Source organism: Coptis chinensis, chromosome 6 (assembly GCF_015680905.1).
Source record: "Coptis chinensis isolate HL-2020 chromosome 6, ASM1568090v1, whole genome shotgun sequence".
NCBI lineage: Eukaryota > Viridiplantae > Streptophyta > Magnoliopsida > Ranunculales > Ranunculaceae > Coptis > Coptis chinensis.
The window spans coordinates 867,383-887,549 of record NC_141461.1 but is presented as its reverse complement, the minus strand read 5'-3'; the positions used below and the strand labels follow the sequence as shown (position 1 = coordinate 887,549).

Below are 20,167 nucleotides of genomic sequence, written 5' to 3'. Positions count from 1 at the left end.
ATGGTGAATTTGAACCTCGGTAGATCGATTCGGCCTTCTCGGGCTGTTGCCGCATTTCGCAGATTCGGCAAATTGGCGTCCTCAAATGACTCAGCGTCCGCCTTCTCGGTTCAATGATCACAAGCGGCCGTCTTCAACCGGTACCCCAATGATCAATCTGCGACAACTTCGCCTGATATATCAGCGTTAGTATCAAACAACAACATGTAACGCGATAACACAGTCAAGTTGAGCGCAAAGGTTACTTACCAGACACATCGCCTTATCCATCCCCCTCAGATTCGACTCCAGCTCCTTAGCATCCAAGTCCTTCCTATCACCATCCAGGGTCATCCCCTCTAGCAAGCAAGCAGCTATGGGTGCGGACTTGTAGCTGCAGTCCGACCTCCTCACATAGCGCTTCTTCCCGGTCACCTCATCTATGTACATCAGGTTGCGCTCCAGCTCGTCTTTTCCAGTACTAGAGTGCCCCTTACTAGTCTCTCTCACACCAACCTTCCCCTTCATCTTGCCAGAGGGATCTCCAACAACCCTAGGTTGAGCGACCTCCGGGGCAACCTCCGGGGCGTCCTCACCTAGGACGCTGAAGTTGGGCATCGGTCTTGCCCTCGAGTTGCGAGCCGCCCTTCCCCCCATTCGCACTTCACCGCCCCCCAGTGCGGTCTCAGCCACCCTCGCAACCTTTGTAGGTCGAGACTCCAGGACTTCGAAGAGAACGTCCTCCACATCGAATGGAGCATCCTCTCGGCCCCTCCCCGCTCCAGACCCAGAGGCCCCAGCACTTCCAGCGGGTCGCTTCACCCCGACACGACCTCGGTGCCTATCTTCCCTCGTAACCAGATCACTCCTACGCTTCTCCATCACAGGTTTCTTCGACGTCCTCCCGCTCACCTTACCCCGCGCTCTGGCTTTTTGCACTTGCCTTTTCTCCCTAATTGCGGGTCCTCCACGTTCTTCAAAGAAATGAGCAACTTCCGGTAGCTTTGCTCGTTTCTCAGCTCGCGTCAGCCTAGCGAACTTCTCGATCACCCGTCGGCTCGACCCCTTTTCCAAATGGATATCACGCATGCATAACAAAACGAAACAAATTTAATTATAAGATCAACCAAGGCAAATTTGATATTATCAGACAACGCACTGGTACCCACCAGTAAAGTCGCATGTTTTATTGTCCACACTGAACCCGCTAGCACAGTAGCTTCCAACAAGCGGCGTCGCTTATTATCCGCGACTTCGTTACTCTTTACCATCCAAAACGCCGACAAATAGAGCTTCGAGTTTGCAAGCTAAAGTTCAGCGACCGAGATCGCTTTAAAGAGGTAGTGCTTTCGATAACATCGTGACCTCTATTCGGTACTTCACCGGCCGGCATTGATGGGTCAAAACCTTGAACAATCGCCACATGTTACCCACAAACTGAACGAGCCTTTGCCCGCGGCGTTCAGGAACTCACAAACCAAATTGGAGAAGAGGTATCGTCATATGCGCCCTCGGTACCACCACTCCACGATGATCACCCCATGATTTGGTGGGGTGTACCTATCGCTATAAACCAGAGCGTTCTGGTCAGGCTCATGGATCTCCAGACCGCTCACGGTTATCCCATATTTCTCTCTCAAATATGGGAATGCCCTCAAAGCATGTCTATCCACAGCCCTAGGCGACAGCTCGCTCGAAGACGACCTCTCATAGCGACCTGAAGTGCTTGCTTCAGCAACTACAGACGCAGATCGAGCCACATCTTTCTCACTATTAGCCCCCTCAACCGCCTCATCTTCATCATCACCCTCAACCACCCCACACACAGACTCATCTTTCTCTTCCTCTTTGTCATCCCAGCCAAGAGAAACTTCACAAACCTTATTAGATCGAGTGTCGTCGGAATCAGACATTTTTCTTCTAATCCTAACAGGTCTAGCCACTAGTAACTAACAGGTTATCCTAACAACTCTAGAACAGAGGCTAAGCATGAAATAAGAAGAAGGAGTTCAACAATGGCAGAAGACTAAGCTGAAGGATGATGCGGTAATGAAGTAGTTTCTACCAGATGAAGCAGCCAAATGAAGTTTCAAAAGAGCCAGCGAAATTTTTGAGCAACCGCCCCTCCAGTTTCCAAGGCATCATGATTACACCCCACCCCTAGCTGCACACGACTTCCAACCAACCGTCCCTTTTTTCACATCCCAAAACGCGGGCGCACGTTTCTTTTCTCGAATCGCCGGATCCCCGCCACGCGCCAAACACGCCAAAACGTCCACACCCACCAGCTCACATGGTGAGCATGAGCCATTCCCCACAGATCGTTGGGAATTTCCACCTCTAGCATTCCCCGCGCTGGCTATCTGGATCTCTCTCGGCAGTCGTTCACAACCCACCGAGAGGGGCCGGTGGGGAGTGATATTCTCTATCCAAAGCACGTGCCTAACATGGTGGAAATGACACACCGATTTATGGTTCCAGGTCGCATCCATGAGCTAATAGAGCGCTATAGACAGGTCGCAGCATCACGCGAACTACGCTAGGAAGTAGCTCAGATATCCCTTCCAGAAGCAATCATGACTAAAGATGTACTTGCACAAATCTTGGCCGTCAGCTAGTGGCCACTGCCGCAAGTACTTGTACAGACTGCCACTCCACATCATTACAGCAGACCTATGACGACAGTTCTCACATGCTATCCTGATCTCCACCCCTCATTTGGGACACCCTTTACACGTAGTGGGCAAGGATACACTCTCAATTTCTATAAATACCTCTCCTATATATGAACTACGCCAGACCTGATTTTGCTCTCCCCCACAAAATCCAAGAGCAAGATACGTAGGCAGTTCGCTCCTAAAACGAGCTCGGTCCATCCAACAACCCATTCCAGTCCCCAATTGACTGTGTGTAAGGGAAAGCTAAATCACACCTTTACACATACCTATGTGTGTTATCACTTTCTGGATCCACACAAACATCAGGATGCTCGAAACTCTAAAGTTATTTTCGGCGTTGCTTGCTTTAATAGTTACGTCTTTCTTACTTCAGATTTTGGAGTTACAGTACGCATTATCTCCATCTTTAAAATCAAACCAGTAACTGCATCTTTACGATTTTACTCCCGAAAGGCGCACTCCTATCTGTGGTACGTGTTCCGTTTTTCTTTGCAACATTATTATGCTTTACATGGGAAGTGTTCGACTAGATACCTAAGTTGCACTAGTTAACCCTGTAATATATCCTCTGTTATTTGTGTCACGTCATTGCTTGAAGTTGCATACTTGCATCTAGACTATTTCTTGCTCGCTATTATATAGTCTATATATACACATACACGTCTTTTTCAAATTGATGGAGAAGTTCAGTTCAAAGTGATACGTGAAGACAAAAGTTATATCTCAAAAACTGCCTTCCAATCCTTCCATACACGAAACAAGTACAACTAATCAAAATAAAAAATACTGGAAAATCATCATAGTAATCAACCAAAGAGAAAATTTTGGAGTTTTCTGCTGTCAATTGGTCAATTGTAGACTTGTAGCAGGCGCATATGAAAGGTTAGACTATTGCATGACCTATGAGTGGGTTTGGCATACCCCAATTTTCCTCATAACCCCCTTAACATTTTAGACTCTGTATTTATTTTTGTGTCATTTTGGTGCCTCCTAGTCTCCTACACATGCAAAGTTTCGACAGATTGAGAAGGAGTGAAGGACGCAAATAGATTATTTAAAAATTAAAATGCATGTGTAACTAATTTTACTATGTGCTAATAATTAGTCAACTCATGCTTCAAATTTTCACCACGCATGCATGCTTTTTCCTCGAAAATCTTATGTAATTTTATTGATATCCATTTTAACTTCTGAAAAACGAATCATATGTCTCCTACTGGTTATAAGTTGTAACTCAACAACCTAGTCAATCCACCACAGAAATACCATTTTGACGTTATATGAAGTCATCCGCTTTGAAATACCCATGACAGCATACAACGTCAGAAGGGTTGGTGATTTATGAGGTTGCTATGATCTAGTCTCCTATTCAACCGGATTCCATGTAATGTGGCTTGTTGTAAGTCTCTGCAATGTTTCTTGTTGCAAGTACGATATCCGTGTCGCTTTGGTTCACTTTATATTTATATTTTTATTCTTAGACTTTATAAGTGATTGTATACAACTGTACAAGGCTGCTGGTTGGTTGGTACGGTAAGTCGGTAACACAAGGTATATGACACACAGCTTCCGCTCACTTGACACCAGAGTTTACAGTAAATTTAATCTATCCATCAATAGTTTTGAGAACAATCTCCTGTATTAATTCCATATATGATATGAACTTGTCATATGAATAATGCATTACATCATATGCTTTTGTCCATTTTATTTTATCCAAATAAAGAACTTCGATTCAACATTAAGTATACTATAAAACAACGGTTGTTCTCTCGTCAAATAAAAGTGCATCTCCTTTCTTTATTTTGATTATTGCCAGCCTATGAAGAAGTCATCTTGCCTGCAAAAGAATGGAACGAGTTATTAGCATTGCAAAAGTTGTCTATAATGAACTACGTACATTAATCATTGACACATTTGCCATAGGTAAAGTTTTCTTTACATGTTGATGAGAGTTTTATCCATAATGGTCCTCCTCTCACTAGTGTGTTAACTGAGATAAACACAAACAATGTAAGAGGAGAAGTTATGTAAGATTATAATCTTTTAATGCAGGTAAGGGTCTGCCTAACCCTAATAATCCTTTTAAAAAAAAAAGTTTTCTAGGGCATTGCTTTGAAAATATATATCTATTTCAGAATCTCACCAGGCTCTGCGTAGGTGGTTTCTTAGTAATAGTGAGGAGGAGGTGGTGACTTGTACTTGTAAACTGGAGTTGGTGGTGGGGGAGACTTGTATTTGTAGACTGGGGTGGGTGGTGGTGGCGACTTGTAAACTGGAGTTGGTGGTGGAGGTGACTTGTACTTGTATACTGGAGTAGGTGGTGGAGGTGATTTGTATTCCTTCTTTGGGGGTGGTGGAGATTTGTAGACTGGTGGTGGTGGTGACTTGTAGACTGGTGGGGGTGGTGACTTGTACACTGGAGGTGGAGGGGACTTGTACACTGTTGGTGGTGGTGACTTGTACTTTGGTGGTGGTGGTGATTTATAGACTGGTGGTGGTGGGGACTTGTAAACTGGAGGTGGAGGTGACTTGTACACTGGAGGTGGAGGTGACTTGTACACTGGAGGTGGGGGGGACTTGTAAACTGGTGGGGGTGGGGACTTGTAAACTGGAGGTGGTGGTGACTTATAGACTGGCGGTGGAGGGGACTTGTATACTGGTGGTGGTGGTGAGTATTTCTTGGGTGCTGGAGGAGGTGGTGAAGAGTAGTGATAATCAGCTGTAATCTCTAATGGTAGACTAAGAGAAACTATCAGTACTACAAGAGTAGCAACCATAGAGATTGCTGAACCCCTCTTTGCTCCCGTACTTCCCATATTTATAGAATGGAAAATGTTATGATTCTAAGGAACCCTTCTCACACCTTTTTATAGCTTAGCAATTTACCACTTTCTACCTAACTAAACGTGGTAAAACATTTCAAACTTTACCAAACCCCTCAAGGTAAATGAGAAATCTGAATTGGTCTTTGTTAGACAGCTGTCATTTTCTTTACAATTACAATACATGACTCAATGATATAGACTTTATCACTTTAGTGCCGTGTTTGCTTGTATATGCAATAAGTCACGGAGCGTCTCTTGTACAAGTAATTGGTTATTGCAGAAAATGTAGCTGATTGACAAACTTCCCCAAAGATCTGCTGGACCCTCTGCCCCCCTCGGTCTTCTATACAGGGCCTGCTCAAGGTGAGCTGAGGCCTTAGGCTGAGTCCAATAGCTCCCTATCCCTTTAAAAGTAGTGTTAAAATCAATAAAATAGAGTTAAAGTCAACAAAATAGAGCTAAAGTCAACATATTTTACTCTATCATTATTTTTCTATGTATATATCTGAAAATTTTTTTTTTCTATCTATTTTACTCTCTATATATAGTAGAAAAAAATGTAGATAGATAAAATAAAATATGTTGACTTTAATTTACTTTTATTGACTTTTAAATTTACTTTATTGACTTTAACACTATTTTTAAAGGGATAGGAGCCATTGGACTCAAATTTTAAAGCGAAAACCAAATGTGAGGCATTTTTCTTATGTGAACCTTTAGGAAGAAATTTATAGAATTACAAGGCAAAAGTATTGTTAAACCTAAAATCATCTAATGACCAATCTTAGTCTTCTAAGTTCCAACTGTGTATACCAAATCAATATTTTTCCTCAAGTTGGCATTCAAAAGATGAAATATAGAAACAGAGAAAGAGTATTTGAAAGACTTAAAAAAAATTCATTAAGGCTAACCAAAGATTGTTTCATAGCTAGTAAATTCACGGACAACAAAAATCGATACGAAAATTATTCGCCAAAAATCTGAAATTTTGAATAATAATACGTTTAAAAATTCGCAAAAAAAGCGAAAAAATGCCAAACATACAATTCGTCTTTTATACGGGTATAATACGGAAAAAATCGGATATATTTTGTCGCATTACAAGTTTAGAAAGTAATAATTTGTCAGAATTGCTCATTAACTACACGCATAACTCAATTTTTCATATATATTTACTTGCTAACACTTTAGTTCTTCGATATTCTTTAGGTATGGAAGTTTCTAACTTAAGTGGATTTTCAAAACCTTCTATTTTGAAGTTGCATCATACCTTTTATAGTATGTTTTTTTTTCATTTAAAAAATACAGACCTTATTTTTCGGCAATTATAAGTCTAGATCATAAAATTCGTGTACTAATCCCTAGGTTTGAAACGTTCGCCTTATTATTCATATTATACGTAAAAATGTATAAAACGTATATAAAACGGGTATTAAACGCAAATTTACTAGTTATGTATTGTTTCATTCCGTTCAGTTTTGACACTTTTGGTTTCTTGGCACAACAGTCTGTTGAGCTCCTTAAGAAGTTGCAGAAAGTTATGGACAATAATGTAATGATAGCTGGCTCTAACGAGTTTGTATTCAGGAGGATAGGATTTGCCATTCAGAAAAGACTTGCAGCGCAACTTGTTGTACGTTTGTCCTAATCATTTGTAAAACTCATTATCATTATCAATAAAATTTTCACATAACCCAAAAAAAAAAAAAAAAAAAAAAAAAAAAAAACCCAGGGGAGAGATAAGTGGAGCCTATGGAGAAGAAGAAAGGTACATTGGAAGTTAATTAAAGCTTTCTTTGATCTTATTTTTTTTCAAGTTAGAGTCTTACTTTAATAATGACACCCTCCTGGGAAATTAAGATAGTGTTGCACTTATGACTTAATTGCCACTTACAAGCATAGGATTAAAGATAAACCTCAAGATACAACATATGATGGTGGACTACTAGATTTTGTACCCAATACCATTAATGATCTCCCTAAATTTAGTGTGTGGAGAGAGGTTTTGTTGTAAACCTTTATGGAATGACGGTGGTATCCTTTTAGTCCCAAAACAATGCTAGTAAAAGCATAGAATAAGTGAATATGTATGAGGATGTTTAAGGAATTTGAGGCCTTCCACAATGTCAGACCTTAAATGGCTGCCTAAAAGTTGCCTAATGGACAAGCCGGCATTGCTTCTATATTCACATCGACAGACGTTTACGATGACATGGTTTATTATCTCACTGAGTCAACTCGAAATTCAACCAAGATGGATTGATATGGGATTGGTTGAAGTTAACCCACAAGTTCACTGTGATCGGATCATTCATCCTAGTATCTCCAAAGTTACTATTACAAATCGAATCGGACTTTGAAGTGAATCTTGCAAATATACATATACCTATAAGTGTGTAAAGGTTAGGTTTCGTCTAACCTTACAAGTGTAGGTAATTTGGAGGAGATAGAATGGTTGATTAGGTTTGACCGAATTCATATGGACGAACTGCCTACGTATCAAGTTCTCTCATGGGGGGGGGGGACTTGAATCAGGTCAGACGTAGTTCCTGTCTCCTTTATATAGAAAACATTGGCGGTCATTCCTCTTCTTTAGCGTCAGGTTAGATCCTGGTATTTAGGTCATGATAGCGAGTTATGGCGATTGATGAGGTGCGCGACTGAAGCTGCGACCTTGAATGCATCAGTAAAAGTGTATGTTACTAGCCGTTATGGAACAGGGTGAGCGAGCACTATAGAGGTCACTCCAGGACGAGGTCGTCCATTCGACTCGAGTCACTTTGAAGTGAGGTCGTGGGGGTGAGTGTATGAGGTCGTTAGGTGAAGTGAGTTTGTTGGTTCTCTGTGAAGCGATTTGTCACGAGTTCGTCGGGGGAATGTAAAGGTGTCTTTTGATGGTGTCAGTTCGTGACAGAGAGACAGTTTGGTTCGCTATGAAGCGAGCTGTTATGAGGGGGGGAGTGCTATCTTAATGAGTTGTGATGGACACGTGTATAATATACATTAGTTGTGTATATTAGCCCCTCACATAGCCCCCTCTCATTAGTTAATTCCTGTTCATTGGGGCGAACTTATGAGAGTTTAAGTTCACACGTGGGAAGCATATAAGGTAATGACTAGACATCCTTTACTTGTGAATGATTCAGACTCTGATTCGGATTTTGTCATAGGGAACAAGGTGGCTGAAGCTGCTGTGAACGAACCGAGAGGTGTGTGTCTTTCAGCTCGGATGAGGACTGGTGGTAGCCTTGGGGGTAGTTCGAATGCTAGAAATAATTTGACGCCATGCTCACGTAGCAAACGCCCCGGGGTGAAATGATCGGGAACGCCTCTTCGCACCCGTAAGACTCTTTCTTTAAGCTGGAGGAGGTGACTGTGGCAATTTGACCGCCAAATTTGAAAAGGAAGGTCGGTGATGTTGCTGATAATGTGGGGACTGTAGGAACTTGTGATAGAAAGGTGGCGATGGATGGTCCATCTCTCTCTAAAACTATTGACCTTAGTGAGTTTGACTTGGATGTTTTTGAAGAAAAAATCAGACGATTTAGCTGTGGAGAAGTTCGGATTGGCTTCAGAAAATAGCGATCTGGACGTCAGCTCGAGATGGAGCGAGCTAAGTTGGTAAAAGTTGAAGATTTTGCAAATAGATGCAAGTTGGCAACAAAGTTGACTAAAAATCTTTATGAGACTTCGTTTAGTGAAGCCGAAGGTGGTAAGTATGTACTTTCTACAACAAATATGACATATGATATCACTAATTTTACATCACTTTCAGTGAAATTATGTCATATAAAAGCTATGACATCACTTTTCTCAGCATGTGATGTAATAATTATCACAATTTTTTTTTAACATCACTTATTTCAAAAGCTGATATAGTAGAGTTGTACAACATCATTTTAATAAGTGATGTAGTAACACTTTTTTATGTCACTCACTGTGTCACTTATAAAGTGATATAATATCTATGTATTCAACATCACTTTAAAGGTGTCACATTCAACAGAAGTGTTACTTATAAAGTGATGTAATATCTATGTATTCAACATCACTTTAAAAGTGACTTTGCCAAGTTTTCGAAATCACTTATAATTTGATTTCCATAAGTGTTATTATTAATATAGCTCCTTTTAATTTTAATTAAGTTAATTAGTTAGAAAAATACCGTGAAAAATATAAATGAAACAGGTGCGCGATTGGTTTGCTAGACTAGCCACCTTTAAACAAAAATTAGAAAATAAAAAACATCTGGACTCTTTTCTTGCACCAAAAATAGTCCAACCAAAAACAAACGGAGAAAACTGGTTATCCTCTTCATCCATCTTCTATTTCAATCTAGCCTCCAACTTCTGAAAACATTTTGGGTTCCTCTTGTCATCTTCTCCAATTTGCGGTGTGACATCGCTAATGAACTAGGTAAGGTCACTCTCGAAGTCTCGATCTGTTTACTTTGATTTCGGTTTCCTCTCATTCTTACTTTAGAATATTCTTGATTAAAAAAGGTTGGTTTTGCTTTTCTGCCGATTGAAAATTAGATGGTATTGGTTGTTTTCAGAGTGATATGATATATTTCTTTAATAAAGATCTCAATCTTACTAGTTCTCGCCCATAACACGCCTCTCACCTGTCTCCGTCGCTATTGCTTTTGCAAAAGGGAGTCTTTCAGCAATCTTAGAAGCAATTACAAAGTCAGGTTTCATTGCCGCATTCACATTGATTTTTGTTTATGAAATCGGGGACAAGACATTTTTATTGCCGACCGCTAGCTATGCGGTATGAGAAAAGGCTGGTCTTGTAGGGATCTATGGGCTCTCTCGCTTATGATTGTCTTGTTCGTGGTAATTGGAAGAATATTTCAAACCAAATAAATATACCATCTTCGAAATGCCGACACGTACCCGAAAAATTCTTGAACCCAGCCATGTATATTGTCCTCATCCTATTGCATCACCTAAAACCTCAATCAAGATATATGTGTTCCCTCTAGAAGTATGTTATTTAGTTAAGACTTAAGAATGGTACGGTTCCCTAGTTAGTGCTGCAAATGTTCTTACCGGTGAATCTTTTAGTATGATTAATATTCACTTGAAACCTACATGGCAGGACCCTATCATCAAACCACTTCATGAATTGGATTCAAATGCCTTGCACGATCTTTTGGATGAGATTCCTCAATGGATAAAAAATCCGGATTATGATAGAGTGAGTATTGAAGTTAATGGAGATTTTTTCATTTCTTGTTGTGCACTTACCGATATTTTGGACTTACGGTCTTTTCTTTCCACACAGTGACTGATTTCCTTTTTGTGATCTTTTTAGGTGGACTGGTTGAATAAGTTTCTATCTTATATGTGGCCCTACCTCGATAAGGTGCTTTTAAGTTCAGATAATCAATTAATAAGTATATGCACAACTATACCTCATGCCTTGTACTGGAAACTGAGATATGGATTACATGTTGTTTTGGTTGGTTATTCTTCCTCTCTTATTACTTGTTGTTCGATCTTGTTATGTACAGGCTATATGTGGTATGATAAAGAGCACGGTAGAACCAATATTTGCAGATTACATTGGAAAGTACCAAATACAATCTATTGAGTTTGAAAGCCTAACTTTGGGAACTCTTCCTCCGATCTATGGTGAGTTTTCCTTCTTGTATCATTGACTGAATAACAGTCGCGTCACTACGCCACCATTAGCTTTCTTAAAAGAGAAGATCATAGCTTTTAGTTTACTGTATTGATTTGAGCTAAGTATTTTAGAAGAAACCGAACTCACACAATGTACTTGATAATTTTTAGGAATTAGTTTGATAATTATAGTTTGCATTATTTGATTCTTCATTTGTATTTGTGCTTAATAGAGAGCTGAAGTTGTCAGGATGTACAAAACTTTGCTTGGGAGTCGAGGTTTTCGAAAAGTATGAACATGGATTTTCCTTAACCTGAAATGTTTATCTTGTCGCATTATAGCTATATGTACATTTACACAAATGTGGATTCTGTGCTACTTCCGAATGATGTTATTGTACTAACTATTTTTTATGGAGTGATGACGTACACTCTATGTGTTCTAGGGAATGGATCTCTACTTTAAGAGGCATGATGGATAGGCTGCTACTTGTGAAGATTTGTTTACTTCCATATAGGATTCAAATGATGCGAACTTCCAGAATTTCTTATTATGGTATGTCCGCGCCCCTTCTTGTTATGTTCAGTCTCTACTTGTTAACATTATTGTTGGTGCTTTTGGTTTTGTAATGTAATCATAAATTATAGGTACTCTCAAGCGGGCACGCCTATTGTGAAGGTTACATCATCTTTTTGTCCCGAAGCCAACACTTATTCCTTGAGATTTAGGTACACATAATGTTGTTATATACAGTAGGAATGTTTGTAGTTTCAATTATGTTTATGATTTATCTTTTTCCAGTCAAGAGGTTTCTCCAACCCCTGGCCAGCAAGTGAAAGTACCCATGTTCATACCTTTGGCAGTTGGTCTCCTCGACTCCAATGGAAAGGACATTCCTCTCATGTCTGTGTACCATGAAGGGTTGCTTGAGTCACTTACACCAAATGCCCATCCAGTTGACATTGTCGTTCTTCAAGTAAAGAAGGTCAATTCTGATTGTTTATCGATGAGAAATTGTGTCAGAATCCAATCTTATGTTTAGGTGGGAAGGCGTTACCCAAGAGGTACCCTGATGTAATTAGGGATTACCAGTCAAAATATAAAATATATTGTAGTTTTGCACTTTTGCTGACTTTAAAATCTTTTCCATGTGTTTTTGATGGATGAAATATGATTTATCTTGCAGCCAACTGGAATTACATTGGGGACTTTGATGGGTCTATTTGTACCATGCTTGCAAAATATAATGGGAATCATCTATTTTATCCGATTTTCTTGGTAAATAACATCTACCCTATGCTATTAATTATTATCCGTATTAGTTCATAATGGTAGACTTTGCATGTATAAGTTAGTAGATCAGTTGGTGTGTCCAATTCTATTTTCAGAAATTAAGAAAGAATGTTAAGGGTTGTAATATATGGTCAAGTTAGGATTCTCGATCATTGTATAGGAACCTTCTTGTGGATATGATACAACTAATCCTATCGAATGATTCACCTGCTTTGAAGAAAGATTAGTATGTATGCTACTGAAAGAGACAATGACGGAAAGGAATTTAACCTTGGATAAGGTATTAAAATGATTTGAAGAAGTAGAACAAAATAGGTGGTATGACATACAATATAAAGGGTTGTAAAGTGAGAACTCTTGTGGTCGACGCCATTCGAAGGGATCAAGGCAAGAATGGTGAGGAGAACAAACAACCGAGGTTCTGCCTTAGATAATGATCTTTTGCTTTTCTTTGTTGTTGTTTTTCATTTTTTAAACGTGCTCTCTAGTAGTGTTAATGGAAAAATACTACCCTCTTCCCTTTTCAGGATAGTTGGTATGGCTAGCATACTGGACTCGTTATTGTTAGTCTCCTTTTGTGGCTTGTGCACTTTCTTGACTACATTATCGTTAAGTGCTATTGCTTCTAATGGTGCAATAAAGGTATGTGATACACGAAATATGCCTTTTATCATTTTATTGATTATTGCTTGTCCACCTTTTTTTTTTTAATAAGTTATTATTGCTCAAGTTATCTTTTCTTTTAGTTTATGCACTAGAATTTACTGATAAATGGTTCCAATCTTTGCACAGCTGGAATCACGGGGTTGAGCTCAACGACATTTAAAGACAATTTGAGTTCAGAATTTCAACACACCAACAATGCAGGGTACGATCCCCGGATCAATTAACTAGAATTTTAAGTAAGCAACACAAATGCTTAATGGTTTTCGTAGGTATACCTATTCTGTTTTGTTATGGTGAATATGTGACTTATTTGGGATCTTATGGGCTCCCTTTAATTAGTGCCACTATTGTTTGATAGATTCAGAGCTTCCTTCTTCACACTTTTGGATATGCTTTTTATGTCTACACACATTGACATTACCATGTAGTATCTAGTATTGAAGTGGGTCTTTAGTGGTAAAGTTGATTTTGTGATGGCTGATTTCACTTGTTTCTTCAGATTCATAAATTCATTATACGTACAACCAAGGGAATCAACTCATAAACCTGGGTGTCAAACATTTTTTTTTTTCTTCTTTTCATTTTTTTCACTCGTTTATCTTGAAGAGAAATAGATCTTCTACCCAAGTTCAATCCAGGGAAAAACTACCTTTCTGTTGCTTTATAATCTTGTTCCAAGTGGCCACTGAGTTTTTATAAATGTTCATTCCATATATGTTTTTGTGCAACTGTTGAATCTTCTTTGGATTCTCTCGTACAAACTAACCTCCTATTCTAGATTACTTCTAAGTTTTCTAATAAAATTGTTCACCATTCCAAAGCATTGGTGAGTCTTTTTTTTCCCGCAAGTTATTGGAATTATGGCTGGTTCAAATCGCCGCCCTCGTTGAAAGATAATGAACGCTCGATACGGATGGAACCCCGGGCCGCTTCTCTTACGACAAACCGCTTTATATTTAATCTCTCGCGCTGTTATTTGGAGCTCTCGCAACCAAAAGAAAAAGCTCTTGAAAGACGTGTACTCATTTCTTTTCAAATTTATTATTGACTTTAGATGGATTGTGTCTCTTACATTCATTTCTTGGGATTCAGGATCCCTTACTGAATTTCACCTAGTTACCCTGTGTGTGTGTGTTTTCCCCCCTTTGATTGAGTGAGAAATATTAAGAATATGATTGAAAAAAAAACTTATAAGCATACAATTAGCATTCATCAAAAGAAGAGAAAGGCTCATCAATTATTAATAATATAGTTTACTTCCCACATTGACAATCTCTCAATTATGCTCAATCCTGCATAGCTCCACAATGGCCTAAATCTTGTTTGAAATGGATACCAGTCATTTGATCTTCCAAACCACGTTGAAACTATTTGCAAAGATCTAAGACAGTTAGTTGAAAAAAAACGTAGTCAATGTGGTCGAAAAAGGTTTTTGTTTCTTATAACATATTTTCTACGGTGTATCATGTATGTAGTTGAAATCAGTTCCATCACTTGAGGTAAACTGCCTTTTCAGTTCCATATTTGCAACATTCTTACTGTACTCCTTATATTCTTTAACCATGCTCCCTTACCAGAGTATCTTTTTGATGCTCATCAGTTTCTTTGCTACTGAATTATAATTTAGCAAAAAGTTGTATTTTTAATATCCTATTTTAACCTTGGAACATAACAACGAGTGTCGACATTGTTTGTTCAGTCCATATTTTCCTCATTCCATTGATTAAAACCTTCTTCCAAGTTATAAATTCTTGTCATATACAAAGTGCACTATGGATCTGATATTTTTCCTTGCGCTCTCCTCTTTTTGCCCAAAATATAATTTATGTATTACTACCTTTGACATATAGCCAAGCTGGACGTGCAGGACTGTTCGACGCGACAACACTGGTTCACCCTCTCTTGCAGCTAGTCGTCTATTGCATCATATCAGGATGCACTACATCTGTTATTTATAAAGATGTTATGGCATATGTCTTCTGCAGTCTCATTTATAAGGTTCTTTCTTTTCTTTGCCAACAAACACTTTTTGTTCCATTTAATAAACGTTTCACTCAATTGAGTATGTCTCTGCAGATTCAAAGAGAGCCTAGCATAGCTCCTCTATCTTTTTCTTGCTGGTTCACTAGGGATATGTTGCTTCTTTCTACTTGCAGTACTTTGTTTTCAAGGGTTAAAGCTCGAAGGCCTTTATGATACATTCAAATGTAGGTAGATCCATATTGATTTCTTATCAATACAAAGTACATCTTTGTTAGTCTTACAAGCTGGAATAAGTTTGCGTCAGAAAAAACCTGGATGCATCATTTATGGGAACAAGTAAGTAGCTAATGAGACAAAGTCTCCCGAAAAACAACGATATATTAATAAAAGTGGGACTTATTCTAAATTTAGTGAGGGAAATGTTTCTAAATTAAGTAAATAAGGAGATCTTAAATTGCCTACTCGATATTGGGAGGGTATTCCGGAAGACCCGGCTATCATATAGTGTAGATGTCAGAACCAAATAATGTTACTCATTAGTTCTAACTACTACTTGATAATTTTTAGGAATTCATTGCAAAGGTGCTTACTCTTCCTAGAGATGGGGAGATCATGGATATGATGGAGGTTGCAGATCCCGATGTTGTTCATGATGTCAGCTCTTTCATCGAAAAACTTCTCACTCGGAAATAAAAGTCAATTCCTTAGCACAAGATGACATCTTCAAATATAAATATCATTAAATCAAAACAAGATTTGCTTTGATTGTTCTTATTCTCTATCCATTTGGTCTTCCTCGTTTCATTTAATGCATCACATGTTCTAGGTTGAAAATAATAGGAGTATTGAGCTTTACATCTTTGACCATGCTAATATCTCCAGACGTGCTTTGAAGAATATTTCTCTTGGTGAGTCTCCAAGGGTTTGTTTGTGTAAGATGGATGTAGGAAAAGTTGTTATGCTATCAAGTACATTATCTGACTGCCTGGTTTTGTTCCTTGTATAGCCTATCTTGTTTCTCTTGAAGATCCAGACATTGTCAAACTATTCTTGCATGAGTACAAGTCTCGCATTGATTTTCTAGTACAATGTTTCATAATCGCAGAAAAAAAAAAAAGAGTGATTTGTTAGGGTCGTGGATAGGTTCTTGGATTAAATTGATTGCATCAAGTCAGCCGTGATAGGTTCTTAGTTGGGTGATTGTGGTTCTCTTTGACTCATTTCGGCATCGCAAATTAGATTTTGTTGGTTTATGTTGGCTCGTTACAATTTTTTGTATATAGTGTAATATTTTTAATTGGAGATGATATTTGTGTGATGAATGTGATTTTAAGATACGTTTCATCTTTATTTGATGATAAAATCTTTATTTGATGATAAATGACCAGGAAAATGGTATTATATTGGGATGACATTGGCAATTTTATTTATTTTTTATTATTTTGATAAATGGGACATCACTTTTAAAGTGATTTATAGAGTTATTTCACATCACTTTACAAGTAATTTAGAATCTGAATGAAACATCACTTCTTAAGTGATGTTAATTGACCTTATTGATTTCACTTAAAAAGTGATGTTAAACGTTATAACATCACTTGTAGACATCGATTAAAAAGTGATGCAACGTTTTAACATCACTTGTGGACATCGATTAAAAAGTGATGCAAAGTTATAACATCACTTGTGGACATCAATTAAAAAGTGATGTGAAGTAACATCACTTGTGGACATTATTTAAAAAGTGATGTTGAAAACCCTGACTTTTCACGTCGCCACCAGTTACATCACTTACAAAAGTGACATCGTATATTTTTGACATCACTTATGGAGTGATTTTAAATGTCTTTTCTGTTATAGTGTATGTACATGGAAAGCGTTCGACTAGATACCTAAGTTGCGTTCGACTAGATACCTAAGTTGCACTAGTTAACCCTGTAATATATCATCTGTTATTTGTGTCATGTCATTGCTTGAAGTTGCATATATACTTTCATCTAGACTATTTCTTGCTCGCTATTATATAGTCTATATATGCACATACACGTCTTTTTCAAACTGATGGAGAAGTTCAGTTAAAAGTGATACGTGAAGACAAAAGTTATATCTCAAAAACTGCCTTCCATACACGAAACAAGTACAACTAATCAAAATAAAAAATACTGGAAAATCATCATAGTAATCAACCAAAGAGAAAATTTTGGAGTTTTCTGCTGTGAATTGGTCAATTGTAGACTTCTAGTAGGCGCATATGAAAGGTTAGACTATTGCATGACCTATGAGTGGGTTTGGCATACCCCAATTTTCCTCATAACCCCCTTAACATTTTAGACTTTGTATTTATTTTTGTGTCATTTTGGTGCCTCCTAGTCTCCTACACATGCAAAGTTTGGACAGATTGAGAAGGAGTGAAGGACGCAAATAGATTATTTAAAAATTAAAATGCATGTGTAACTAATTTTAGTATGTGCTAATAATTAGTCAACTCATGCTTCAAATTTTCACCACGTATGCATGCTTTTTCCTCGAAAATCTTATGTAATTTTATTGATATCCATTTTAACTTCTGAAAAACGAATCATATGTCTCCTACGTTATAAGTTGTAACTCAACAACCTAGTCAATCCACCACAGAAATACCATTTTGACGTTATATGAAGTCATCCGCTTTGAAATACCCATGACAACATACAACGTCAGAAGGGTTGGTGATTTATGGGGTTGCTATGATCTAGTCTCCTATTCAACCGGATTCCATGTAATGTGGCTTGTTGTAAGTCTCTGCAATGTTTCTTGTTGCAAGTACGATATCCGTGTCGCTTTGGTTCACTTTATATTTATAATTTTATTCTTAGACTTTATAAGTGATTGTGTACAACTGTACAAGGCTGCTGGTTGGTTGGTACGGTAAGTCGGTAACACAAGGTATATGACACCAGTACAGCTTCCGCTCACTTGACACCAGAGTTTACAGTAAATTTAATCTATCCATCAATAGTTTTGAGAACAATCTCCTGTATTAATTCCATATATGATATGAACTTGTCATATGAATAATGCATTACATCAGATGCTTTTGTCCATTTTATTTTATCCAAATAAAGAACTTCGATTCAACATTAAGTATACTATAAAACAACGGTTGTTCTCTCGTCAAATAAAAGTGCATCTCCTTTCTTTATTTTGATTATATATTGCCAGCCTATGAAGAAGTCATCTTGCCTGCAAAAGAATGGAACGAGTTATTAGCATTGCAAAAGTACGTACATTAATCATTGACACATTTGCCATAGGTAAAGTTTTCTTTACATGACGAGAGTTTTATCTATAATGGTTCTCCTCTCACTAGTGTATTAACTGAGATAAACACAAACGATGTAAGAGGAGAAGTTATGCAAGATTATAATCTTTTAATGTAGGTAAGGGTCTGCCTAACCCTATTAATCCTTTTAAAAAAAAAAATTCTAGAGCATTGCTTTGAAAATATATATCTATTTCAGAATCTCACCAGGCTCTGCGAAGGTGGTTTCTTAGTAATAGTGAGGAGGAGGTGGTGACTTGTACTTGTAAACTGGAGTTGGTGGTGGGGGAGACTTGTATTTGTAGACTGGGGTGGGTGGTGGTGGCGACTTGTAAACTGGAGTTGGTGGTGGAGGTGACTTGTACTTGTATACTGGAGTAGGTGGTGGAGGTGATTTGTATTCCTTCTTTGGGGGTGGTGGAGATTTATAGACTGGTGGTGGTGGTGACTTGTACACTGGTGGGGGTGGTGACTTGTACAAGTACACTGGAGGTGGAGGGGACTTGTACACTGTTGGTGGTGGTGGTGATTTATAGACTGGTGGTGGTGGGGACTTGTAAACTGGAGGTGGAGGTGACTTGTACACTGGAGGTGGAGGTGACTTGTACACTGGTGGTGGTGACTTGTACACTGGAGGTGGGGGGGACTTGTAAACTGGTGGGGGTGGGGACTTGTAAACTGGAGGTGGTGGTGACTTGTACACTGGAGGTGGTGGTGACTTGTATACTGGTGGTGGTGGTGAGTATTTCTTGGGTGCTGGAGGAGGTGGTGAAGAGTAATGATAATCAGCACTGATCTCTAATGGTAGACTAAGAGAAACTATCAGTACTACAAGAGTAGCAACCATAAAGGTTGCTGAACCCCTCTTTGCTCCCGTACTTCCCATGTTTATAGAATGGAAAATGTTATGATTCTAATTTCTAAGGAACCCTTCTCACAAGTCACTCCTTTTTATAGCTTAGCAATTAACCACTTTCTACCTAACAAAACTTGGTAAAACATTTCAAACTTTACCAAACCACTCAAGGTAAATGAGAGATCTGAATTGGTCTTTGTTAGACATCTGTCATTTTCTTTACAATTACAATATATGACTCAAAGATATAGACTTTAGTGCCTTTTTTGCTTGTATATCCAATAAGTCACGGAGCGTCGAGCGTCTCTTGTATAATATATGTAATTGTTTATTGCAGAAAATGTGGCTGATTGACAAACTTCCCCAAAGATCTGCTGGACCCTCTGCCCCCTCTGTCTTCTATACAGGGCCTGCTCATGGTGAGCTGAGCCCTTAGGTGAAACCAAATGTGAGGCCTTTTTCTTATGTGAACCTTTTGGGAAGAAATTTATAGAATTACAATGCAAAAGTATTGTTAACCTAAAATCAAATCTTAGTCTTCTAAGTTCCAACTGTATACCAAATCGAATATTTTTCCGAATTTGGCATTCAAAAGATGAAATATACAAACAGAGAGAAAGTATTTGAAAGACTTAAAAAAAACTTCGTTAAAACTAACCAATATTGTTTCATTCCGTTTAGTTTTGACAATAATGTAATGACAGCTGGTTCTAACGTGTTTTTATTCATGAGGATAGGATTTGTCATTCAGAAAGGACTTGCAAAAATGATTTGCCATTCAGAAAGGACTTGCAATTTGTTGCACGTTTGTCCTAATTATTTATAAAATTCAGTATCATTATCAATAAAATTTTCACATAAAAAAAATAAAAATAAAAATAACCCAACCCCACAGGTAGAGATAAGTGGAGCCTTTGGAGAAAGGTGGAGTACGTTGGAAGTTAAAACTTTC

General features: G+C 38.3%; 2 protein-coding genes and 2 long non-coding RNA genes across 5 annotated transcripts; 2 read left to right on the top strand and 2 right to left on the bottom strand.

Annotated features, from left to right (window-relative positions):
* Positions 1 to 4,277: 4,277 nt before the first annotated feature.
* Positions 4,278 to 5,497, bottom strand: LOC147490506 (uncharacterized). The gene is made up of 2 exons (XM_086564792.1): positions 4,804 to 5,497; positions 4,278 to 4,497 (listed from the first exon to the last, which is right to left on the bottom strand). Exon 1 carries the CDS (start codon positions 5,474 to 5,476, stop codon positions 4,826 to 4,828), a length of 651 nt encoding a protein of 216 aa, XP_086420918.1. The 5' UTR covers positions 5,477 to 5,497; the 3' UTR covers positions 4,278 to 4,497; positions 4,804 to 4,825.
* LOC147490504 (uncharacterized) lies at positions 4,973 to 19,080 on the top strand. The gene is made up of 2 exons (XR_015197912.1): positions 4,973 to 5,082; positions 18,852 to 19,080. It is a non-coding gene; the product is annotated as an uncharacterized LOC147490504 (long non-coding RNA).
* Positions 11,600 to 12,056, top strand: LOC147490505 (uncharacterized). Of its 2 annotated transcripts, none has more exons than XR_015197359.1 (3): positions 11,600 to 11,671; positions 11,764 to 11,844; positions 11,918 to 12,056. It is a non-coding gene; the product is annotated as an uncharacterized LOC147490505 (long non-coding RNA). The 2 variants fall into 2 exon arrangements; XR_015197358.1 differs by having other exon boundaries at positions 11,980 to 12,054.
* On the bottom strand, positions 18,057 to 19,294 carry LOC147490503 (uncharacterized). Its single transcript, XM_086564791.1, has 2 exons — positions 18,567 to 19,294; positions 18,057 to 18,280 (listed from the first exon to the last, which is right to left on the bottom strand). The coding sequence occupies exon 1, from the start codon at positions 19,243 to 19,245 to the stop codon at positions 18,589 to 18,591; it is 657 nt and encodes a 218-aa protein (XP_086420917.1). The 5' UTR covers positions 19,246 to 19,294; the 3' UTR covers positions 18,057 to 18,280; positions 18,567 to 18,588.
* Positions 19,295 to 20,167: the final 873 nt, after the last annotated feature.